Source organism: Amaranthus tricolor, chromosome 3, assembly GCF_026212465.1.
Source record: "Amaranthus tricolor cultivar Red isolate AtriRed21 chromosome 3, ASM2621246v1, whole genome shotgun sequence".
Taxonomy (NCBI): domain Eukaryota; kingdom Viridiplantae; phylum Streptophyta; class Magnoliopsida; order Caryophyllales; family Amaranthaceae; genus Amaranthus; species Amaranthus tricolor.
In genome coordinates, this window is record NC_080049.1 from 845,042 (window position 1) to 870,459 (window position 25,418).

At 35.6% G+C, this 25,418-nt stretch overlaps 3 protein-coding genes across 5 annotated transcripts in view; 2 read left to right on the forward strand and 1 right to left on the reverse strand.

Moving 5' to 3' along the window:
- The first annotated feature begins 463 nt into the window (after positions 1 to 463).
- LOC130807960 (DEK domain-containing chromatin-associated protein 4-like) lies at positions 464 to 8,495 on the forward strand. 2 transcript variants are annotated; one of them, XM_057673371.1, is made up of 12 exons: positions 464 to 635; positions 1,577 to 2,307; positions 2,387 to 2,420; positions 3,801 to 3,880; positions 4,857 to 4,916; positions 5,519 to 5,629; positions 5,730 to 5,810; positions 5,904 to 5,975; positions 6,186 to 6,660; positions 7,115 to 7,224; positions 7,708 to 7,738; positions 8,000 to 8,495. In XM_057673371.1, the coding sequence occupies exons 2-12, from the start codon at positions 1,606 to 1,608 to the stop codon at positions 8,170 to 8,172; spliced, it is 1,929 nt and encodes a 642-aa protein (XP_057529354.1). In that variant the 5' UTR covers positions 464 to 635; positions 1,577 to 1,605; the 3' UTR covers positions 8,173 to 8,495. The 2 variants fall into 2 exon arrangements, with proteins under 2 accessions (XP_057529354.1, XP_057529355.1); XM_057673372.1 differs by having other exon boundaries at positions 469 to 592.
- A 1,467-nt stretch (positions 8,496 to 9,962) lies between these two features.
- LOC130807989 (glutaminyl-peptide cyclotransferase-like) lies at positions 9,963 to 18,871 on the forward strand. Of its 2 annotated transcripts, XM_057673417.1 has the most exons (11): positions 9,963 to 10,267; positions 12,092 to 12,148; positions 12,676 to 12,711; positions 13,790 to 13,854; positions 14,489 to 14,552; positions 16,379 to 16,496; positions 16,779 to 16,876; positions 17,345 to 17,415; positions 17,526 to 17,553; positions 17,660 to 17,717; positions 18,602 to 18,871. In XM_057673417.1, the coding sequence occupies exons 1-11, from the start codon at positions 10,064 to 10,066 to the stop codon at positions 18,721 to 18,723; spliced, it is 921 nt and encodes a 306-aa protein (XP_057529400.1). In that variant the 5' UTR covers positions 9,963 to 10,063; the 3' UTR covers positions 18,724 to 18,871. The 2 variants fall into 2 exon arrangements, with proteins under 2 accessions (XP_057529400.1, XP_057529401.1); XM_057673418.1 differs by lacking the exons at positions 17,345 to 17,415; positions 17,526 to 17,553 and having other exon boundaries at positions 9,967 to 10,267.
- Positions 18,872 to 19,762: 891 nt separating this feature from the next.
- The window catches only part of LOC130807956 (uncharacterized), a 5,963-nt gene continuing 307 nt past the window's right edge, over positions 19,763 to 25,418 (reverse strand). Inside the window, exons 2-3 of the mRNA XM_057673367.1 lie at positions 23,102 to 25,390; positions 19,763 to 20,076 (exon numbers count right to left, since the gene is read on the reverse strand). Of these exons, the coding sequence (XP_057529350.1) occupies positions 23,261 to 25,384 (2,124 nt within the window). The 5' untranslated portion in view covers positions 25,385 to 25,390 and the 3' untranslated portion in view covers positions 19,763 to 20,076; positions 23,102 to 23,260. The remainder of the gene's footprint in view (positions 20,077 to 23,101; positions 25,391 to 25,418) is intronic.

Genomic DNA, 25,418 nt, shown 5'->3' on the forward strand with positions numbered 1-25,418 from the left:
TGCTGTGCGTTTTTGCAAAATACTTTCATGTTTTAAACATCAATTATTTTGTTTTGAAAAGCATTATGTACTTCTCAAAATAAAAGGACTAGATGTAGTAATTTTTTATAAATTTGTGTCATTTATAAAAAATATAAAAACATTATTATTAAAAGCCATTAGGATACTGTGAAATACAATATAGCATGTTTTTCGTAGGTTACGCCAAATTAACTTTTGCACTCTTTATTATTCTACGGTAATTTATATATTTTGGCTATTTTACGAGAAAAAACATAGTTACGTAGGTTTTATTCGACTCGTCGCATATTTTCATAATATTAAATTTTTATAATTTTTAATTACATATAATTTTAAATACAAACGATTAGACAAACATATTAAATTGCGTAAAAATGTGGTTGGGGCAAGTATTTTGGAATGGATGAAAGTATATTAAGAAGATCTTATGATTTGTTTTGACAAATCCTACGTGATGCTAAATTGCTAATAATATTCCTACTTGGTAGTAGTAAGAAGAGAGAGAAAGTCGTAGAGCGACTGAACTAGCTCTCTTTGCTGCTTTGAATCACAGATTTCCCCTGATTTCACTGTAAATTTTCGAATTTCCTCCATTTTAATTCAACTAATTGTCCGTAAGTTCATTTATTTTCTTCAATTTTGTGTTTTCCCTATATTTTTGTTGTTAAATATTTCGTTTTGTCGTTTTAGGGTTTCGCCGAGGGTATAAATTTTTGATTGTTTGCTGCGTTTTGTTTACTCTGAATTTCAAGTATTAAGGATTTTGAAGTGAGTTTTGTGATTTTTTGAGTTAGGTGTGATCTAACTGAAGTGAATTTGCATAAGATATAAATTTGTTATTTTTTTTGGAGCTAAAATGGATTGTATAGTGAAAGTTTGTGTTTTTTTGATTTATTGTATGAAAGTTTTGGTTTTTGATCGGAATCTCTTTGGTTTATGTGCAATTAACGAGGGAAAGGTACTTCTAGTTTATTTTAAGTGGAATTATGATTAGTTGGATATGTGAGTGGATCTGAATTTGAACAATTTTGTATCTGGAATTGTTTTTGGGATTATATTGGATCATATAGTGAAAGTTTTAGAATTTTGTTTAATGGTATGCAAGTTTTGATTTTTGATTGGATTTTGTTTTCGATTACTGGAATTAAGCGTGAAAAAAGGTTGGTATAGTTTATTTTATGCGGAATTGTGATTATTTCGATCTGTGAGTGGATCTGAATTCTGAATTGAAAATCTTTGTATGCAAAGTTATTCTAGGGGTTAAAATGGATCGTATAGTGTAAATTATGAAATCGAGTGTTTTTTTGGGTTTAATTATATGAAGATCTGATCTTGTCTTAGATTAATTTCGAGCTTTAAGCTTGTCATAGTTGGTCGTAGTGTATTCTAAGTGTGAATTTTGATTGTTTTGATGTGAGGATGAAGTTCAGTTGAGTATTGGTTTAGAAACTTGCAAATGTGTAATTTTTGTTGTAATTTGTGGAATACTTTTGCTTAAATGTGAGAGCTGAGTGTTTGATATATGCAAGGTTTGATTGGGGCTTTGTGGTTTCAGGTTTTGAAGAGTTTGATTTTTGCATTTTGATGATGAGCGAGGATACTAAGGTGGAAGTTCAAGAGCCGGTGACAAATGGGAGTAAGTCTGATGTAAAAGAAGTGGAAACTGTGGAAGGGAAAAAAGAAAATGGAATGAAGGAAATGGAGGAAGATAAAAAAGAGGAAAACGATGGCGAAGGTGGGGATAAAACAGTTGACAAGGTGGATGATGATAAGGAAATTAAGGACGATAAGGAAACCAATTTAGAGGAAGATAAGGAGGAGCCTAAAGCTCAGGCAATGGAGGAGGAACCAAGCATGAATGAGGATGCAAATGATATTGAAATGGTCGAGAAAGTTCAGGTTTTGGAAGAGAACAAGGAGGAGGAGAAAGAGGATGGAGATGAGAAGGTAAAAGACGAAGAAGAAGCAAAGGAAAGTGAAGACAGAAAGGAAGAAGGGGAAGAAGAGGAAAAAGATGAGGGGAAGGAGAGTGAAAAGGAGGAGAAAGAAGAAGAGAAAATAAAGGAAAATGAAGAAGAAGAGGAAAAGGAGGAGAAACCTTCAAAGAAGCGCAGTAGGAGTAAAAGTACTGAGGATATGAGTGCTGATAAGAAAACAAAACTTGCCCAGAAAGTGCAGGAGCCTAAGACTCCAACTTTTGATCGTCCAGTACGTGAAAGAAAATCTGTAGAAAGGTTGGTTGCGACAATTGAGAAAGATACTTCTAGGGATTTTCACATCGAGAAGGTTCTCTTTGCATTATTCCCTTTTCTGATTATGCTGTGGAGTTCAATTCTCATATTTGTTTCATTGCTTGACAACGCAGGGTCGTGGAACGCCACTGAAAGAAATACCCAATGGTAAGCAACTCTACTCTGGATGTATGACTTAAAAAGATTTGTTAGTTTATTTGTGTAGCTTCTTGAGTGTCCTTTTTAATTTTACATTAATGATAGAACTTTTTTAGTAAAGGGAAGTCTGAAGAAGCTTATATTCTTTATGAAAAAAGTTCTACTTGGGAAAAATTCTAAATGTTAATAAGTGAATTGTGAATTTTATTACATGTCCCTTTGAAATGTGATGGTTTTAATTGCATTTCTCTGTACTGTCTTATTATTATGTCATCGAAAGGCTTTTCTGTGGAGAAGAGAAAATTAGGTTTTCGACTATAGGGGCTGTACTGCTATAATGCTAAATTATTGTTGCAATTCTTGATTGATCGAGTAGTAAGTATATTTGATGCAAGCCTCCATTATGGACTTATATTCTGGGCTTTTTGGTGTGGTAGAAAGTGGTAGAATTGCTTCTACTCATGTTTCTTTTGGGCACTAGCAGATAATTATTAGTTATATATTTATATGTGTAGTGTAGCTGTGTGGAATTAACCACTTTGGATCCTTATGCTGTTGTGGCCCACTGAATCAAAATCCATTGTTTGGTTAATAGTGATTGAACAATTGAACATATTAGAAGTATACAATGTAAGAGACTAAGAGAGTGATGCGTTAAGATTTAAGGACGTAAACATTCCTTAGATAAGCTGGTGGGTCATGTCCAGGTGTATCTGTATATATCTTGGTGGAAAGATGGTCGCACTGTTATCAAGGAAATTCAATAGTAAGAGTTTTGCTTTGTTGAATTGCCAGTCTTCCAAAAGAAAATGTCTAGTTGCCTTTAGAGAAACTAGCTGGAATATACATGGTGGGATAACTTTATCTTTGTAAGACACCTTTGTCTGCTTGTATTAGTATTAGTGTAAGTGTACTTTTGGCAAGAAATGTAGTAATTGTGATTTTATGGGCATTGTGCTATTCTGCATCTTGCAGCTTGCCATAATAGCTAGTTTCAATACTTGAGAGAAATTTCCAGGTTGGAAAAATGTTATCCTTATGTCATAGCTCGAACCTGGTTTTGTTTTGGTGCCTGGTGACTGGTTTGCGTGGTAGGTGAGTGGTACTTGATGATGTAAGATGTTTGATGCGTAAGCATATTTGGCTTGTTCAAAGGAAACATTGTTCTGTTGGTTAAGTCTCAAATAAATTGTAGAACTTGTCTTTAGGATTTCCTGATTCATGTTTTTTGCTCTCTTGAATGAATATTATTTGTAGCTAATTAGCCCCTTGATATTTCTTCCCCTTCCTCTCTTGGGGATAAAGAGTGTTGCAAGGAGGGATCTTATTGTAATTGATTTGGAAATCCTATGGCTGTCTCCCCTGTTCTGATGTGTGTTTGCATTGCAGTTGCATACAAGTTATCCAGGAAAAAGACGGAAGACACTTTTAAGTTGCTTCATATGATTCTGTATGGAAGAAGAGGCAAGGTGTGTGTTTCCAACTCAATCAATAAAATTTCTCCAATTTTTCTGTCATACCATAATCTTGTGTTGCATTCAAACTGCAGCACTTTTGTGTAAATTAAAATTTGGTTATAAGTACTCCTAATTGATGGACTCTCTATAAGTTTGAATTATTGCTCCGTATTCAATTAATGTTGGACATGTTTGGGAGCACAAGGAATGATCTATAGTTGGAGGCTCAGTGTATAAATGGGCTACATGAAGAAATTAATATCTTATAGTTTAATGTTAAGAGGTCTCCATATTTTCACCAACACTACAACATTCCATCCCTCCAATGCTACTAAGTGGCTTCTGCCTAAGTGGGGTTTTAGGGCTTAGATGTATGCAAGCTTACTCTGCTAATGACAAAGAAATTGTGTTCGACAAACCCTTGATTGCAAATATAATTTGTATCTTCTCTTAAGTAGAATCACAAATTATTTGACGAGTTATTTTAATATAGCCATCATACTCCAAAAGTAATGATCTATACATTTGTGGCTCCATCAGGAATGGAGAGAAAATTTCATGAACTATTAACAAGATAGGATTTCTTGCTTGGTGTAATAAAAAAAGTGATTTTCGAAGGCTAAAAGGCAGTGGGGAAAGGAATAAGAAAAGAGAGGATGTAGCCTACTCGTCTTCCATTGCCAAAGTACTTGCTTTTAGTGGGTGCGCATCCAAGTATATATATTTCTCTGTTATATGGAGAAATTGTTGTATCTAGGTGGTTTTGATTACTGTTTGGTCAGCAATGGCATTATAAATGCGAGGCATAATGATAATTGGAGGAAAACTGAGCTTCAGTTTAGAGTAGTTTGTAGATATATCTAACAAGATCCCACATGACAATATCTTTTTACATGTCAAAAAATTTTAGGTTTTATCTTAGCATGACAACTATTATAACTAGGTGGTTTTGCTTACTGTTCTGATTTTTTTTTTCCTACCCTCACAGGCTGCTCAAGTTAAACATAATATATCCCGGTTTTCAGGTTTTGTTTGGCATGATAATGAGGTACGTTATTTCGCCGTTTGTGCAATCCTTGTGCACAAGGATTGAAGTGTTTGATTATCTTAGATATTCTCTGTTTGCTGGTGGTAGGTACTTATCTTGTGTTTGCTGCACATTATTTTTTTCTCTGTGATGGTGATCACATTTTCATTAACATTCCTTGATTTAATCAGCTGCCTTTATTCTTTAGCCATTGGTTTTATTGGGGTGTTTATGTTTTCTAAATCCAAGGTTGTGTTTTTGGAAATAGACTATTTAAATAAAAGATGGAATTGGTAACAACGAATTGTCATATTGACGTGAATTAGGAACATGAGCATGTCTAATTGTAATTAAATCTGGAAATCTATATGTTGCGCAGATTCTACAATATTGATCTATTAGGTAATCAGGAGGATTGAAAGACAACAGTGTTTAGAAAAATCAGCTTTTAGCATATCGTTTCGTGATTATCAAAGCAGCTTTCTTGGATTTTCTCTTAATACTTATGTTTCTTGAATTTGAACTACTAAGGGAAAGCATGTCTATGTTTCTTGCACTTATCTGCTGCCACTGCTTGTCTTTGCCTGTGAAAGGCATGTCTAAGTTCCTTTGTACAATTGCAGGAGAAGCAGAGGATGAAAGTCAAGGAAAAGTTTGACAAATGCGTCAAAGAGAAGTTGCTTGAATTTTGTGATGTACTTGACATACCTATCACTAAAACTACCACTAAAAAGGTAAGTATATATCAGTCACATCTTCTTTTCTCTCACTTTGTACTGTAGATGACCTTATATTTTATGTGAGTAAACCCTGAGTGTTGAAAGTATTATTCAGGAAGATATTTTATCCAAGCTGCTCGAATTTTTGATGGCTCCTCATGCTACTACTACAGAACTACTTGCTGAGAAAGATCAGGTTTGTTTCAAGGATATTGGAGTTGTTTGTTACTGCTATAAATGCTATGTGCCAAGCTGTTTATGTGATATACTGCATTTTCACTATTTCTAGGGAAAGAAGCGCAAGCGACCTGCAACAAAAAGTGTAACATCTACGTCACCATCTTCAACAAGCTCTGCAAAGGTTCTATATGCCTTTATTTTGTGTCATTTTTTAACGCTCTTGTAGTTATACTTGGCCTTCAAAATATCCCTCTTTTTCTAGTCATAGCATATTCTGTTGACTGCCCTGCCTTTTTGGTTGATTAGATAGAAAGGCTAAAAATTTATTGTTTTAAATCTGACTTCTCGTCATTAAGCTTCTTGCATTATTTCTTTGAATTTATGATTGCAGAGCCGTAAGAAGACAGGTGATGCCTCGAAAAAACAAGAAAAAAAGAGCACTTCGGAGTCTGATGATGATTCCCAGGAGGACGAAGACAATGAGGAAGGAGAGAAAGAGAATGGAGTCACAGAAAAATTGGAGGATGCAAAATCTGAAGACTCTGAGAGTGAAGAAAAAAAAGACACTTCTGAGACTGAAGAAGTTACACCAAAAGAGAAAGCGAGCTCTGGAAAAGCAAAAAAAGAAACCAAAAAAAAGACCCCAATCAAAGAATCTTCAGGAAAGGCTGCTAGCAAAGTAGTAGTCACTCCCAGGAAAGCCAGGTCAAAAGGAACACCCAGAAAATCGTCATCAAATCATTCCAAAGGTGTTAAGATCGAAGACAAAAGTCCCAAGGTGTTCTCAAGGAAGAAAAAAGTTGAAGAGCCAAAGAAAGAAAATTCTACAGCTTCGAAGAAACCTGCTAAGAAGGAAAAATCTTCTGGTAAGTGTTAGTACTCAAGTACTTGTGATGTCTGGATGTCTTGATAACATTCACCTCTGCTTTCATGCTCATGGGTGATGTAGTATCAAGTTGATACTATTCCTTGTCCTTGAACGGATTTTTTTTCTCTTGAGACTTTGTCATGATTTGTATTAAATCTCTTTGGTCAAAGCTGCTTTTGAAATTTGGTTCTCTTAGATCTAAGAAAACATAAAAAAAAATATTTATGTTTGAAAAGGTTAATGTCTGCGGCTTTGTGCCTGCTCACAAATCATAATTCTTATCCTTAGTATGGTAAAAATCTTTTGAAGCTGTAACATTAACTAGTTGGGGAGAGCCATTTACTTGGCTCACTAATATCTGTATAATTGATTTGAGATTCTATAATGAAGCTGTTAGGTCTAGTACTTGATTATTCAAATCCTATTCTGACTTTTGCTTTGTTGTCCTGAAGGGAAAAAGGCTGTAAAAGGGAAGGAAAAAATCAAAGACAAGTTGAAGCCAAGTGATGATGAGCTTAGGAATGCAATATGTGACATTCTTAAAGAAGTTGACTTTAATACGGTAAAACAAATGCTCTTATCATTTTATGCCTGGTGTTAAAGAAGTTTACTGAGGTTTTATTGCCTATGTATTTTACATTGTTCCTATTTACGACACATTTGTTTTTGGTGTTTATTTAAGTTCTTGTGAAAGTTGATCCTTGGTTATCGGAAAAACTTCCTTAGATAACTCTTGCTATTTCCCCAAATGTAAATTCGCTGTTTGGTGGTATCTGGGGTGCTCTGCTTATATGAGCTTTATCCATTATCGATGACTAGTAGTTTTCCAGTTAGCTTAACACAAGTATCGTTTATTGAGGAAAAAGCTTATTCGGCCTTTGGATGGCTGATGCAATGCTGAACCCTCAGTTTTTGTTATTTGATCTCATATCTTCTATTTCCAGTTTCACTTTTTGTGGAAGCTATCTACCCCTGTAAAATGTGCCTTTTACAATCTTCGATGCTTACACCTATCGCTGATGTGATATTAATCTGTGATGTGCAGGCAACCTTTACCGATATTCTGAAGCTACTTGGTTAGTTCTCTCTTGTCTTATACTGGCAACTTTCTACGATTTTCATCAGACAAGTTGTTGCATGCTATAAAAAACAGCAACCTGATAGAATTTGTTCATCACAACGTTTAAATCGAAAATGCCTTTGTCTATTCCAAATTATCTTCTTTGGCCCAAACTTTCCTGGCTGTTTAAAATTCCGTGTCATTAATCGAATTTTATCTTTTCTGCCTTTTTTGTTTGGACCTACTGTCACTAACCAAACTATCTGTTTGGCTGCAGCAAAGCAATTCAATACTGATCTAGCACCGAGAAAATCAGCAATCAAGCTTATGATACAGGACGAGCTCACAAAACTAGCCGAAGAAGCTGATGACGAAGATGAAGAAGAGGAAGAAGATGCTGGTAAAAATGAAGCCAGCCTGCAAACAAAGATGTGTTCGCTTGATACATAACTCGGCAGCAGAACAATCGGTAAATTACGTGATTGACCATCCTGAGCCGCCTTTTTTCTGCGCTGGTATTAAAGAAAAATAGATAGTATTAACTTCTTGTAGTCGCTCATACTTGTTTATTCCATAGTTTGTACAAGTAACTGTTATATATCAATAGTTGTCTGTAATATTCTGGCAAACAAACTAGTCTTGCTAGAGGTAGTCGTAGAACAGTTGATGCGATCCTTATGCTGCACAATGCATGCTGGTTGTAATATACACATTCTTGAACCCGTTCTTTTTTTTTGACCTTTTCTATTTGAATCAACATTTTGCGATTAAAAGTGCCGATTTCAATGATCAAGTATCATCAGTATCGTCAGCCCTGAGTGCTCCGGAGTTCCCAATAGCAGCTCGATAATGAATCAGATGGGGGCTGATTCATGTGATTCTCTTTACTGATGTGGTCTATTTGGATCAGTGGTAAAACATATTTACCAAGATGAAAATTATGGGTGGAAAACTGTTTTTCATTGCGAATATTTTCTTTTAAATTTAAAGAACATTGATTTTTCTGTATTTGTTCATTCCCAAATCTCAACATCTTTATATTTCTAAGAGTTACTTAGCAAATCTAACAAAACTACTTATTATGCGTTTTTTGTTTAAAGAAATTTTTACGGGAAAACGTTTTTTAAAAATATTTTCAATATAATGTGGAAATCATGATCATGACATGTGGGGGAAAAATTTTTGCCACTCAATTGAGTGGAAGCATAATTCAACTGAACCTTCACATATAGACAAAAGTGTACAAAACTACAAATATCCAAAGGACATGTGACACTTGACTTGGAGTCATCATAGAAAATTAAATCGAAAAGAAGACATAAAAAGGTGTGTTAAGATAGAGTCAAAATAAGACTTTTAAAAGTGAATTATCTTTATCTAAAAATAAGTGAATTATCTAAACACTTTTAAATTTTCTATTATTGAAAAATTATATTTCTTTAGTTATAAGTAGTAGTACTAATATATATGAGGGTGGGAATGAGGTATTATTAAAAATTCGCACTATTTTCATGGTGTCGCCTTTTTTTATGTATTGAATTTCCAATATCGTTTTTAATGTAGTTTCATAACTTTAAATTTCAAACTTCTCTTTACTCTCTAAACTAAAATTCAACATTGAAACACTATGGCAAATGAAAATGATAATCAAATTGATTCGGTAAGCATTGATACGATTGCTAATTTTTTTTGAAATTTGATACATGTTCACTCTTTTAGCTATAACTTTTGATATAAAAATCACTATATTGTAATTATTGTGGCACTAGAAATAAGACTTCAAGATCTTTCCAATAATATATTATATGTCTAATTCCGATAACTGAACCAAAAATAACGATCACATTTGCTTGTGCTGAAAGTTGATACATATTTATTCTTTTGGCCATACTAGGAAGATCACATTAATGGAAGGTTTGCAGCATTAGAACTAGTTTTCAAAAGCTTGCATTAATGTGATTTTCCGATCATAAGTATGACCAATAGAGTAAATATGTATCAAATTTCTGCACAAAACGTGCGACTAAGTCCGTTTTCTGCTTTTTAAATATTTTTGTAATTAATATTTTTTATTTTAATTCAATTATTATTAATAATGTTAGTATGATTATAATAATTTATAATTTTATAATTAAAAGTAAATTAATTTTTTTTTTTAATTTCAACGACAAAGTTATCGACTTTTAATATTTGGGTATGTATATTTCTCATATACATTAAATCATCTTTTCTTTTCTTACACATTTTTTTCACTTACACCAAACTTAAATGCGAAGGACAGGTGGAGTTGTTGACTACTTCTAGACTCTAGTGGCTAGTAGCAATCATTTGGCATTAAACAATGGCTAATCAACTTAAACTTCCATGGCAAAGATGGCTTATCTCTTCTACATTGCTCCTTACTATCCTCTTCCCTTTAAGCATTTCATCAAACACCTGGTCAGCGTTGCTTGTTGATTCCCAGAAGGAAACTCATCAGTTCCCCAATATTTATTCCATTGAAATTATCAATGAGTATCCTCATGATCCCAAAGCTTTTACTGAGGTCAGATTTTTCAGCTTCAAATTCTTTATTTTTCATTTAATTTTGCTCCTTTTCTTGTTTAATAATCTGGGTATTACTTGTTTTTTTGTCCCATTCTTGAAAATGCTTTGTTTGAACTTAAATGTAGGATTTATGGACAATTTTTATATTGGGTCATGATTGTTAGATGGACTAATTGAATAGTGATCAGAATTGCATAAAATGATACTCTTGTGTGAGATGTAGCATGTAAAATGCTAATTTGGAATTTATCATAGCTTTCAGTTAATGGGTAGATGTGATATGATGGTGAAATCAGCTCATGGAACAGATTAAAGAGAGGGGGATAAAAAAAATCTGTTTTCTATGTGAGAATTGGGAAGATCTTGACATTTGTTGATCAAGAAGATGTACGTAATATTACCCTTGATGGGATAACAAAGCAATTATTTTTGATTACCCTTAGTAGCGAACATCTTCTACAACTTAACATAAATTGTAACACCTCGGCCCCTCGGACCGCTGGTGACTACTCATGAAGACTGTAAACTGGCCCCACAAACCAACACAACTCTTTTTCAGCGCACTTTGGCCTCACTCGTGCGCACCTGGGAACACTTCCCAGGAGGTCACCTATCCTAAGATTGCTCTCCACTAAGCACGCTTAACTGTGCAGTTCTTAGCAAATGGGCTCCCTAGAAAAGAAGATGCACCTTGTTTTTTTTATGAGTAGTCTATCAATCCTTTTTCAAGCTAAATCTGGGGTATTACACTCACCCCCACTTAAGAATACAACGTCCTCGTTGGACCATAACTTCAGGATCTTTTCCCCGCTAGGTGCACTGAACACTATCAGCCACGGTCGCAGGGTTGCTCTGATACCATTTGTAACACCTCGGCCCCTCAGACCGCTGGTGACTACTCATGAAGACTGTAAACTGGCCCTACAAACCAACACAGTTCTCTTTTTTAGCGCACTTTGGCCTCACTCGTGCGCACCTGGGAACACTTTCCAGGAGGTCACCCATCCTAAGATTGCTCTCCACTAAGCACGCTTAACTGTGGAGTTCTTAGCAAATGGGCTCCTTAGAAAAGAAGATGCACCTTGTTTTTTATATGAGTAGTCTATCAATCCTTTTTCAAGCTAAATCTGGGGTATTATATAAATAAAAAAAACACGCAATTTGATGTGCAACTTTAATATATTTCATTATAAACCCAACATGTTGCTTGAACATCATCAACCTCCATAAGGCGGAATTTAGGAGTCGGATGTATGCAATATTAGTATATTACCCTTGATGGTGATACAAATAAATTGTTTTTGATTTACCCTTTATTGTAATATCTTCAACAACTTTACATAAATAAAAAAGGCACACAATTTGATGAACAATTTTAATATATTCCATTATAATCCAAAATCAAAGAACTATAAACCTTTGGCCCCATCAAAATATGCGACAATGTTTGTAGCTTTAACAACAGACGTAAATTAGAATTTGATGGTTTTACATGGATGTTGAGATTGATTTATCAGAATATGAAGCTTGTTTTCATATTTTTAGGACATGGCCATGGGATCACATTTAATTTTATGACCAGTGTAACTTAATTCTCTAACTAATTCACTTTTCGAATTAGCGATTCGCTCAAATTTTCCCAAGAATAGCCCAAAACAGATCATAATTCGCTTTTTACGATTTTCGAGGATATTGGTGAATCATGTGACACTGAATGAGACTATTTAGGGTCTATGGCATCAGAGAAATTTTGTGTTGCTTTTAAGCCTTTTTGATAATTTTGTCTTTCTGAGAAATGACCTGCACTTGTGCTTTATTTCAGGGACTACTCTATGGAGGAAACAATACTCTTTATGAATCAACTGGTCTATACGGAGAGGTAAATGTTCCGGACTTGCAATGTAGGGCGGTCCAAGAGACGTCTTAAAACAAGCATATGGTCATTTATCGAATGTAGAGTTCGTAGAGATGATACTTTCATCATATAAATGGAAACAAAATCATACAACCTCTGTTTTACTTGGTCTTATTCATTTTTGATCCAAACACTTATAATTACTTGTTGCACTTAAATGTAGAGTCCGACTAAATACACTACTATTGAACAGTTTTAAGCTTTGATAGTTTAATGTCAATTTTAGTACTAAAAGGAAGGTAAAACATGTTTCTGGCTCTTGATGATCCATTGCACGAGTCAGTTGTTCGATCTCTCCTGAGGTTGTAGTTGAATTTTTGAGCTGTAGTTTCTCATATAGTAAACACGATTATCTACTAATATTCATGTAATTGTTACAAAAGATTGTGATTGTTATAGATCGACTTTGTTGATTAGGTTCCCCTATATTGCTTAAGTTTCAGTAGTTAAATATCTAAAACTATTGATTCACTTTATTCTCTACCATGCAGTCTTCAGTCAGGAGGGTAACTCTGCAAACAGGAAAGGTACAATACAGTTTTATGAGCAATAGCGTATAGTTTGCAGTCAGTATCAGCTTTACTCATCACCCTGTCTTCCGATTCCCTAACTGCACTTTCGTATCTCTCATGTTCCTCTCATATAATGAAAATTTTAATTAGTACTTTTATCTATGCTAAATTGCTAATACTAATATCTAATCACTGTAGTCTAGGCTACCAAAATGGGAGTACAATGGTCAAATATTCTGTGATAGTTCAACTTTGTTGTGCTTCATCCTTTAGATACCATATTTTTACCCAATAAACTATGTTCTCATGTTTGTGTTTGGTGCACCAGGGATCTCGTGGTTGAGCCCGGGATTTTCTCATATTGATGAACTTTTTCTGAAACTGAAAGTAAATCTGCCTAATTCTTTACCTTTACTAGCCAACAGCCCAACAGTGCTCAACTTTGCAATTGCTGGTGAGCTAAAGGACCTGTATTTGACACTTTTTTATTTTTTTTGAAGGAGACCTGTATTTGACACTTAGTCTTTCCTTAAAAGCCAGGAGTAACTTGCTTAACAGCTGCAAAAAAGTTCTGCCATATTTGTGGTTGCTGAGTGATTTCTGCTTTAAAGAAGTCAAATCAACTAAAAGCTGATGGAGCATTATTTTTAATGGGAGTTGGGATAATAAGGCCAACAAACTAGATAACATTATGTTGAACAATGATATAAGGGAAATTTCAGCACACAAAAAGCCCAACTAGCAACCACTGTCATCCATCTTTACTCTTATTATCATTTCTTCTTTTCCAACCTGAACCATGTGTTCATGGGTGGAATATAAGTCTCAACACTCCTTTTCTAAAAGTCATAACATTTCTACAAAACACGTATGGTATCAACTCAACCAAAGGCACTTACAGACAACCTGCCTTCTTCCTCAACCAATAACATTTGATCCATTTTTTTACATAAATAATATGAAAACATTACAAAATAAATTTCCAGATAAGCTATTTATACTGTAGTTAAATTTCAATTTGATCTTTGCTGATGAAAAACGAAAAATCTTCTTTACTGAGAAAACTCAGACCTTGCTTTCTTGATTTATATAGGTTGAGGCACTTCAGAAAATGGATAGTTCTTATTTTGGGGAGGGATTAACTTCCATTGATGAAAGGTTTGTATCATAAAGGATCATATTTTCAATTGAAAAAACTTGCTTGTAGTTTACTTAAATCAGTAGCTTTAACTGTCAGTTCTATCTCTTTTGTTATACTTTAACTTAAGAAACAAACCCTTTGATTACAAACCAGTTTCACAATGTAAGTATACACCATGTACTGCGTAGGTAGAGGCGAAGTCAAAATTTTAATGAGGGGAAACCCATATTTTTCATATTCACATCACAAAAAGGATTATAGGATTAGGTTGTTTGAAAAATGATAGTCGTAATGTTATGTTGACAATGGGACCAACAAAGTAATATAAGTTAAACATAGAGTTAAAATAATTTGTGGGCCAAATACCCTCATATATACTACAGTTTCCTGATTTTTAAAGGAAGGTAGTGGCCTACTTTCATCCTAAGATAGTTCCACCCTTGTGTCTAGTAGTGAACTCCCTTCACATAGCTAGAGGTTCAAAGACTTGGGGATCATAAAAAATGGTAATAATATTAACCAGTCCACTTGATCGTAGAGAGTTTGTTGTGGATGTTAATAGAACCTTCTTCGCTACACTTTTCTTGATGGAGCTTTTGCTTGTTGATGAATTGCTCTGAATCTAATATATGATCAAAATATAATTTTCAGGTTGTATCAACTGACTTGGGAGCAGAAAACTGGTTTTATTTATGATAAAGACAGTTTGAAGAGAGTAAAAATTCTAACTTCTCTTTTTCGTGCTTGAATTACATTTTTCGAGCACTAATGTTTTACCATCTGTCTTCTACTAAGATTTGATTGAATTGAAATACTCCAAGTCTATGAGCTTAATGTTTTTTGTACCTATGTATCTCATTAGACATCGCCGTCGATAGAGTATATAACATATATTGGAGCCTCGTCAATAGACTAAAATATATAACATATATAGGGGCCTAACCATCAGCTTAAGCTCTTGTTTGAGACCCCCCATATATGTTAAACTGAAGTAAGTGGCCAAGAATGGTTGAAATTGTAGTTTGACGATGTAGAACATGACTAATTTTGCAAGAAGATGAAATTGGCAAGAAAATAAATGGCAAACAATAAGATGTACTTAAGCACTTGTTCACTAGAATGACGATTTTTTTTTGACTATTAAAAGCACGTGTCAAGTAATTAACTAAATGGCTTAGTCCAAATAATTTTTCATCTCCATACAATTCATGAGATCCACCCATGATCAAAGATCCAAAATAAATTGAGCCATACAATATTGACTCAAGTCACATTTGCTACAACCTCAATTCTTTAGCAATTTTCTAGAGGTTATTGCATAGATTAAAATGGCTTGGAAATTAGGATTTTAGAAGTGGTAAATTGAGGAATGGAAAAGCAGATATAACAAGCTACATTTCTTCGATACAGATCTCTCTTACCTATTTTCTTTTGCAAACGAAAAACGAACCTACTGACAGTAGATAATTTTTGAAACTGCCAGTTTTAAGAATTTTAATATGGAAAGTGTTTTAGTAGTATACGCCTACATCATTGTGAATTTACTACCGGCAAAGGGAGTAATTGATAAATAATAGTTGCTTGAATGTTGAACTGCACTGGTATTCGACTGTAGCTAGTAAAAGAAGAAAAGAGGTTGTAGTAAAACTAGAGCACAATTGGCCATCTGCATTGATTTCATGAGAGACCAACCTTGCAGTAGTTCATAGTACTTAAGAGGATTTTAAGGAGTTATACGGCCTAGGAATTATTGATCTTCCTATATATTCTACTGCAATAAGTGTCAAAATTGGTTTTGATGAGGCTTGTGAGTGGCCGGAGAAAACTGTCATAGAATTTAGATTTGAGCCGTTGCTGGGACTTGGATTTACTCATTTAAGCAAAATGGAATGGAAAATTAGTAAACAAGGCGAACTTTTACAATGCTTCTATGTCTTTTAATGTTATTGGCATACTTTGAATGTTATTAGCATACTGCATTGAGGTCAATGTCATATGATTCGCTTATCACCTTGGGAATTAGGAACTCAAAGAAATGAATTGCGGTCGATTTTGGGCTGTTTTTAAGTCATTTTGAGCAAATCGCAAATTCAAAAGGCGAAATAGGTGACAAATAATGTTACATTGGTCAGGACTTCAGTTTCAATGCATTGCTCGATAAATTACTAGCTCCGCTTTCTGTTTCAAAGAAATAAGGATTAGTATTAGAATGATTGTACTAATAGCTAGTAGCTTATGAAGATTCTCATCATTTATTTGACTTTATAATTCTATGATTTTTTTATTAGTTCAACTACCTACTGTATAATATATTTGGGCCCAGCCATGAATGATCAGCATTAGTATAAGATTGTTTGCTTTTGATGAAGTCCGCATTTTGGCACCTTTTCAAAACGCCTCATATTGGTTTGGAGTTAAATCACTTATATGCTTATCAAACATCAACTCTAATATTTTTCTCTTGTGGCAGTGGAACTTGAGATGTACATTCAAATATATAATACAATTTACCAATACGTGTTCCAACACTCGTTATTGCAGTTAGGGGAATTTGATCACCAAATGAATGATGGATGGGGATTGACAACTGATGGGAAAATCTTATTTGGAAGTGATGGTTCATCAACATTATATCAGTTTGATCCCCAAACAATGGAAGGTACTATTCTTCCATCATCAAAATTGTTTCAGATTAATCTATAGAAAGAAATTTTATCAGGCTGCTGCTTCTGTGTCCGGGATTAAGAATGCCCCCACAATCTTTTTTCTCCTTCGCAGCCTCGGAAAAAATGAAAACACATAAAAGGACAAAGAATACAATCTTCTTGCTTGCATTGTGATGTCTTCACATCCTACTGTCATTTCCAGTTGTCTAACTTGAAATATTGAGCTGTTTGAAAAAGGGTTTCTATGGCTTTTTAATATCTCCTTGTATGTACAGAGATACGGAGGCAAACTATTAGATACAAGGATCATCAAGTGCATAACCTGAATGAGTTGGAATACGTAAATGGAGAAGTGTGGGCAAATATTATTCCGGTAATCAATCTGTACAAAATACAATACTAATGTGATCAATCTCGAACGGGCCACTCTTTGGCCGCGTCCTCCTTTATGGGTATGGTTTGCCGCCTTCCTTCCCTCCCCAGATCCTGATCAAAGTTCCTGTGGGCGGGGTACACTGGGTACGATGATAGGGTAATGATGATGTTGATTTGTTTAGCGTGTTTTTCGCAAGGTGAACATCATCGGAGGATGATACAGACTACAGACTGACTTGAGTTCTTCCCTACTCCTTTGTCCCAATGAGCTAGCCTCATAAGTCATATGGGTTTGGGGTTGTTTTTAGATATGGATGAGCTTAAAAGGTGGTAGGGTCATTTCCTAATAAGGAAATGAGGTAAAATAAGTTAGATGATCCAAAATAGATACAAATTGAAAGGGTCAGAGGAAGTATCGATTTTCTAATTATCAATTGTCAGACTGACTTGAGTTTTCACCTTGCAGACTGACTGCATTGTTAGAATATCACCGGAGGATGGAATAGTGCGTGGCTGGGTTCTTCTTTCCATTTTGAGGTTTTATAGTTCGTTCCATAATTTCTTTGTCCATTCGACCTCCCTTTTTTAACTAATAATCAATGTGAACTCAACCACTCGTACCTCAAAATCTCCGTGTTTTGTCGCAGAGAAAGATTGATGGCAGCTCATGAAATAGTATGTTTTTCCACTAAAGTGATCATTTTTCCATGAGTTTGGATATTTTTAGGTCTAAAAGCTTCATTATGATCTTCTCATTAGTGTTGAAATTGCCTTATGCTAGGAAATTTACGATGTTTTGAATGGTATAGCATGGGACCGTGATGGAGAGCGCATATTTGGTGAGTTTCTACCGCTGCATCTTCATTGTTCGTCTCACTCTGTTAACAACTCCCTCTACCCAGAGCTAACATGCAACTTTTTTTATTTAACGTACTACTAACCTTTGCGCCCTTCTACATAAACCTTATGACAGAAAGGAACTAATACAATAACGGTAACAAAGCCTTAATCCGAACATATATACTCAACTGCAAAGGAATTACCGTTTGCCAAAAATATATAGCCTTAATCCGAACATATATACTCATCTCACTCTGTTAACAGCCCTCTATCCCGTAGCTAATGTGTAACTTTTTTTTTGTCTATTTAACGTACCACTAACCTTTGCGCCCGTCTACGTAAACCTTATGAAAGAAAGGGACTAATACAATAACGGTAACAAAGCCTTAATCCGAATACTCAACTGACAAGGGGATTACCGTTTGCCAATAATATATAGCCTTCAGCTCGCATTAATGGACACTTGGATTATATGTGATGTATTAATAAATGTGCAAGAAGGGCTAAATTTGGCAATGACATTCAGGTTTAGTAGCGGAGCTACTTATGGAAGACGGGGTTACAACCATCCCTTAAAATTTTGCAATGTTAGGGTTTCTGGTGTATTCAACCTATAAGAAGCGGCTGCGAGAAGTGAACCTAAGTCCTATCTGGGAATAGTGAACTGTTTAAGTCACAATATTTGTTGGTCTTGCTGTCAAAATAAATGCTCGAATACTTTAAACTCTTGTAAAATTTCAACCCCCTCGCTTAAAATCCTTTTGTAACGTTAATATGAAAATTTTTTGGCCCGCCTGACGTAAAGTCCGAAATTCGTTTCCGTTCAGGTTAATTAGTTTATGACAAACGTTGTGCTAAGCAATTTGTGTTCTGCTTTTTTCAGTAACTGGAAAAAATTGGCCGAAACTATTCGAGATCAAGCTTCTTCAACTGAACAATCATTCTGGAAGTGATATTCTGAGGCAGTGTGTGCCAATTATAGACAGTTCTAAAGCCATGGAGTAGCAACAGTCATTCGGAAGCTGGTTTCTTTGATTTTCAAATAAAAATAAGCATTGCTTTGTATTTGTCCACTTTCGATAAACTCGTTTGTTGATCTTCGTTGAATCCAATAAACATAGATCTTACGAGTTGAATCAATTTCGTTCCCTTATTTCTACTGTTGTCGATGCATGAAGCAAGATATTTCAAACTATTAAACTCAGCTATCTCAACTCACAATGTGTAGTGAAGTTGTCATCACGTCCTAGAAATGTCAATAAACTCGTAAGCTGTTTTCTTCTGTAAACGATTGATGTGCAGTCGATTTTGAGTTGTATTGTTCACTTAACATGGACAATACCGAAGAGCGAAAAGTTTCTTAGATCTAACAACGCCTTATTAGAAGTAAATCGAAAAATAGAATCTAATGCCTATCACAAATTATACTAATCGAAACAATGCAATAAAACAAATAAAAGCATAATATCATGTGTTTATGAGTTTGCTCCGTCGGTTATATGAAGGTCGTGTAAAATTAGTTAATGAGCCGTCTTATAGAACGAAAGGAATGGTGCACACTCACTAGGTAAAGGGCTAACGATATTAAACTAAAAACCTCGGTTGGCAACAAATTTTGGATTACAAATTACAAGTATTTATATATTCTTATCATCATCATCCAAATCATCGTACTTAGTGAAGCTATATTCATAAAGGAGGATGCAACCAAAAACTAATTGAGGCTTGCGATACCCGCAAGCCTGCATCGATGTTTGATATCGTATATAATATATTTATATATTCATATATCTTAGATCACTATCCACCCTATGAAAAAGGAAAATCAAACGTAAAAAGATACAGAAGACAAAATTTTGATGTCAGAAAGACGTGTATTGATAGAATAGTTAGAAATCTATACAATTCTCTAAATCTTATGTACACAAGATGAGCATGAGCTATAAACAGGGCATTATACACAGAGCAAAAAACAGATGACAGCAAAAGGCCAAGAAAAAATACAACAGAGAATGGGGCGCTAGAACGAATGATACAACAAACATCCAACAGCAAACAAGACACATTAACAGCCTCTGGCAAACTATATCCTATTACATAACTTCGGCATAAAAATAAACCGGTTCTCAAGCCATATGCATCATCATAATCGACAACAGTTGGTTTCATCGAAAGTTTTCTTTTTAATATAACGTTAAAATGAAAAGATAGCTAACATCTAAACGGCAAAAGGATGCAAGGAAATTTGAGGATAACAAACACCACATGAACAACTTCAACTTAGAACCTTAGGTCGTGTTCATCCCAGGAAGCCGTCCACTTCAGCTTGAGCCTCTGAGTTTAGGTTGTCTTCTTAACCTGCAAGCAAAAGCAATCTTTATGTCATAATCACAATCCCAATTATTGACTATGAATGTGAGTATAAATAAGAGAAATGAGTTCAAATTTCGGGCTGAGATATATGCCCGTCTTAATTTACTTCAAAACATTTACCGACACTATTCTGCAAAGGAAAGCAAGGAACCTGACTAGACCAGATTAGTATATCAGATATTGCCATGAAAAAATGTTAAGGGATCATTTGGTACTTGAGAAATGTAAGGTAAAGAAAAGAATCGTGGATATTATTTGTTTGGAAACATTTGAAAAACACAAATGGCAACACTTGAGAGTAGAAATGACCGGGAGACAAACACAATGAAAAACAAAGGAAGGAGAAAGGTCAATTGTTACTATTGGTAGAGGAAAGATAACAAATCAAAGGTAATGGAATTAATTATTGATGTTAGAAACAAACAACCGGTGTTGGATTGACTTTCTTGGTTCCGTTTCCAATCTTGAATATTGACAAACATGCTCCAATGGTTTTGTTTCAAGTAATATACTACAAAACTTGAACTGAAGAAAAAGGCCGTGCATTTGTCTCTGATCAAATCATACTAAAGGCAGACCTAAATATTGATGAGAATATGCAAACAACCAGTGTTGGATTGACTTTCTTGGTTCCGTTTCCAATCTTGAATATTGACAAACTAAACATGCTCCAAGGGTTTTGTTTCAAGTAATATACTACAAAGCTTGAACTGAAGAAAAAGGCCGTGCATTTGTCACTGATCAAATCATACTAAAGGCAGACCTAAATATTGATGAGAATATGCAGTTTCCTACAAGAAATCACGCAATGAAAAAAAAACAGTTTTAAAATAATCCACACAAGGCAGAATCTATTTTACTTGGTTACTCTAGGTAAAGATCTCACTGGACGGAACTGCACCACAGCAAAACATATACATAAAAAGGTAAACTAACAATGGCTATGCCTATCAAATATACGAGTCTAAAAGTAATATGTGTAGGTACCATAACATGAATCTGCTATGAGCTAATATTTTGGAATAATGGCTTTACGAAGGGGCATATTAGGTAATTGCAATGTTAGTGGTAACTTGGGGAATAAGTTAGTATTATGAGTAGGGTTTAATATATATAAGTCTAACACAAATATATGTAGGTACCATAACATGAATCTGCTATGAGCTAATATAATGTTACTTTTGTTTTGAAACCATGTTTTATACTAAAAGAAAGATTATTATAAATTGGATGAAGGAAAGATGACAACCCTAACGGCCCGTTTGGTAGATGTTAATAAACGATGGTAATGGAAATGAAAAACTAGTGTAATTTTGATTAAAAAATCTCTTGACTACCTTGATGGTCATGCTTCTCCAACTTCAATTATCTCATTTTCTTCATAAAATTCATTCCAATGCATTACCAATGGGAGAGGTGGCATTAGGTGATAATAGAAATTGTAAACAAAAAAACTTTTTTGTGATCAAAGTTTCATTACCATGGGAATGAAATGGAACTTTTGATGAAATTTTACACTATAAATTATTCCCATTACCATGATTTAGTATTACTAACCAAACATGCCGTAGAAAGTACAAAAGAAAGATAAATTAAGCAATTCAAAAAGCTTGAGATCTCCTAAAATGAGTATAAACTCACCCACTAATTTCTTTAACAATTTTCATCATATTCCATGACTCTCTAATTCCCCTTATTTGTATTATAATAAAACCTCCTCATAATACTAATTTATTCCCCAAATTACCACCAACATTGGATTTACCTAATATGCCCCTTCGAAAACCCATTATTCCAAAATGTTACTTTATAGCAGAATCCATTTGAAGTGTAAATGTGCAATCATAAGTATAAACTTCACCTAAAAAACCATGGAGGGTAAATGGCTTATCAGGAAAACTCTGCATGTCATAAAGCTTGGATGAGATAATATCTAGAGTGAATTACAACGCTTCATAAAGCAGATATTACCAACTTCAAAAAAAGCCCCGTAAAAATGATGTGAACACAAAAGTTCATAAAGAACTATTTGAATCAACAGCTTCTGCCTTTTAGCTCAATGGAAAGATTAGTCAAAACCCAACTTATTAACCTCAAATACTAGAGCAAAGAAACTCCATCAACCATCTTACTTGCACACTGAGAATAGCGTTGTGGAAAGAGATCAATCTGAAAATTACGGCTACCTGGTTTTTCTAAGAGCTAAAGTAAAACAACATCCAGTAAGATAGGAAACATGGTTTCTGAGTATGCAAAGAACCAAGAATTACAAGAGCCAATTGCAGTTACCGAGGAGAGGATACAGTTTGTTAAAACTCGATAGAAAACAACTACAATCAAAAGAATAAATCCACAAAAAGATATAGGGGGAAAACGGCTAATAGCTGGTAGGTGGTAGCTGTTCACTATTTGAGTTGCCTGATTTAACTAGATAGTTGATTTTGAACCCGCTGAAAGGAGCAACAGGTTCAAAAACAGCTTTATTGCTAATGTACCAAACTAACTTTAGATGGTCTAACCACCCAAGCCTCTATTTGTGCAGTAATAAACTAAAAGCTATTTTACCAAACACAAGCACCAACAGATATAAACCATAAAAATGATAAAAAAAAAAAAAATCAACCACATCCTACTCAAGTACATACATATTAACAACTGGTCTTGTCCGAGAAAATTGGGAATGAACCGACTAAGCCATTGATTATATATATATATATATATATATATATATATATATATATATATATATATATATATATATATATATAGACACATACATGTGAAATCATGGAAAATACACTTTGCTGTTTCACTACAGATAGATTGTACCCCCAAAAATGTGAATGAAAGATAAGATCTGACTTACAAACTAGAATAGAACAGTAGGCCAGAAAAAAAAAAATCAGTGTAGTCATAAACAAGCATAAAGCACACAAAAATATACAAGGTATTTTACCTCAGGAAAAAACGGAGAAAAAAATACTTCTAGAAAAATATATCAGGGACTCACCTCCTATGAGAAGCAAATATGCCCAGCCCAGAAACAAAAGGTACAGAAGTGACTTAGGAATGAACCATGTGACCAATAAAAGTAGCCATGAAGAAGCTAATCAACAAGGTGAACCACCTCAAGTATTTGGACCTCATGTAAGTGAAGTGCCCTTCTCAACTATTCGGAAGTAATCCTCCGCCTCTTAGTATAGTCAGAATCCCTAGATCTTGGACGCTCCTCTTCTTGGGACACACGGGATTTACTATGAGTCCTTGACGATCGCCTCTCCCATTCGTCATCATAATCTGCATCACGTTCCCTGTACCTATGGTGATCAGCATATCTATCTCTGTCGTCTCTGTAACGTTCCCTTTCCCTCTCCCTGTCTCTATCTCGCTCACGATCTCGGTCTCGTGACCGCTCACGATCACGGGAGCGACCACGGTCACGATCACGAGTATCTCTGTCATCACGGTGTTTTCTTTCTGGCCAATCATGATCACGACTTACTTCTTTATCCCTAGGCATTTCCTTGTCATACCCAGGATCCCTGTCGTCCCGATACCTCTTATCCGAAGACCCTGAAAAATCTTTGTCAGAAACTCTGTCTTTGTCTTTATTAGCAGGGTTCTGCCAACCACTACGGTCATGACTTGCCTCTCCATATAGATGATCAGACACAGCGTCCTCCCCATAGTTTGAATCCCCGGCTCGCCCACCATGCTCATCACCAGCCCAACCACCCATATTAGGATCCGACCACATGCCCATATTAGGACCATCAACACCAGCATTAGGCATCATTCCCATCCCATTCATGGGCATACCTCTCCCAAAGAATGCAGGATTCACATGAGGAGCTACTCCAGGCAAACCAACATTGCCCACAGGAGGAAAAGAAGATAACATTCCTTGAAATGGTGGTTGAGGTACACCGGGGAAGCCCCCATAGCCGCCCATTCTTCCCATAGACCCTCCAAAAGCGGGATCAAAACCCTGACCCATCATTGCTTGAGGATGCATTAGCGGAGGAGTTGGCCCCATACCTTGACCAAAGCCACCGCCACCATTCCCCATCATACCCCTTCCCGGCATTCCATTAGGCCTATTCCGTATTGGTCCTCCAGGACCCCTACCACCCATACCTTGAGGATTGCCTCTCCCCCAACCACCTCTTCCAAAATTCCTGTTCTGATCACCACCCTGGTAATTTCCACCAGTAGTGATGTTGTTCCCAGTTGGTTTGTTGTTAATATCACTTGGACCTCTCCTAGTTTGTGGAAGTGGTTGTTGGGAACCCTGTTGATTTTTATTCAGCTGTGCTTCACCCATTCTCTTAATAGAATATGGAGAAGCAAATGCAACAACACAAGGCCGACCATTGAAAACATGTCCATTCATACCTTCCTTACAAGCTTGAGCAGCGGCAGGATCACAAAACTCGACCTGACAATATCCTTTCGACTTCCCACTAGCTTTTTCATCAAAAAATTTAACTTCTCTTACTGGTCCATACTTCACAAGCTCAGCTTCAAGCTCCGCATCAGTGGTCCACCAATGCAAATCCCCAACAAAAAGAATAGTCCCACCTCCACCTCCACCTCCACCTCCACCTGAGCCAGAACCAACCATGCCACCCGCCATCGGCGTGACTTGCATAGCTGAACCCCCCATCCCACCAATATTCCCAGAAGCTCCATTTACAACCCCACCTCCACCACCTTGTCTAATCATTCCCTCATCCCCAACATTCATTCCATGAGGTTGTGGTGGAGGTTGACTCATCGGCATACTATCCCCCGCTTGTTCCTCCACATCCACTACTTTACTCGAATGTGGTCCTAGCTCAACCCGTAATCCACCTCCATACCCACGTACCGTACCGGGCACCCCAGAACCTATCCCTCCATTAGGCTGAACAGAACCTTTATCATCCCCTCTAAAACCCTGACTCTGAAACCCATCTACTCTACCCACATCATCCTCACCTCGACCAACACTTAAATTTTTCTCCGACAAATTTGGGGCCAATACATCATGCTGTGGTTGAGCCTGAGCCTGAGCCTGAGCCTGAATCTGAGCTTCAACCTCCCTAGTACCTCCTTCCTCGTTCCTAAACCCTAAATCCTCATTATTCTTCCTCAAAGATTGGAAAATCCCTTCTCCTACATTAACATCATTATAAAGATCCTCGTAATCTTCATCTTCTTCACCAAATCCTTCATCAGCAACAGCTGAGATCGCTTCATTACGATGGAAATCTCCTCCACCACCACCTCCTACAGCTTCACCATCATCCATTTCTATCTATATTATCAATTGGTTAATTGTAAGG

Coding starts and splice junctions, on each gene's coding strand:
- LOC130807960 (XM_057673371.1), top strand. CDS start 1,606: ATGATGAGCGAGGATACTAAGGTGGAAGTTCAAGAGCCGGTGACAAAT. Junction 4,917..5,518: donor TTGTTTGGCATGATAATGAG/GTACGTTATTTC, acceptor GTACAATTGCAG/GAGAAGCAGAGGATGAAAGT. Junction 5,976..6,185: donor CTTCAACAAGCTCTGCAAAG/GTTCTATATGCC, acceptor TTATGATTGCAG/AGCCGTAAGAAGACAGGTGA.
- LOC130807989 (XM_057673417.1), top strand. CDS start 10,064: ATGGCTAATCAACTTAAACTTCCATGGCAAAGATGGCTTATCTCTTCT. Junction 13,855..14,488: donor TTAACTTCCATTGATGAAAG/GTTTGTATCATA, acceptor TATAATTTTCAG/GTTGTATCAACTGACTTGGG. Junction 16,497..16,778: donor TGATCCCCAAACAATGGAAG/GTACTATTCTTC, acceptor TTGTATGTACAG/AGATACGGAGGCAAACTATT.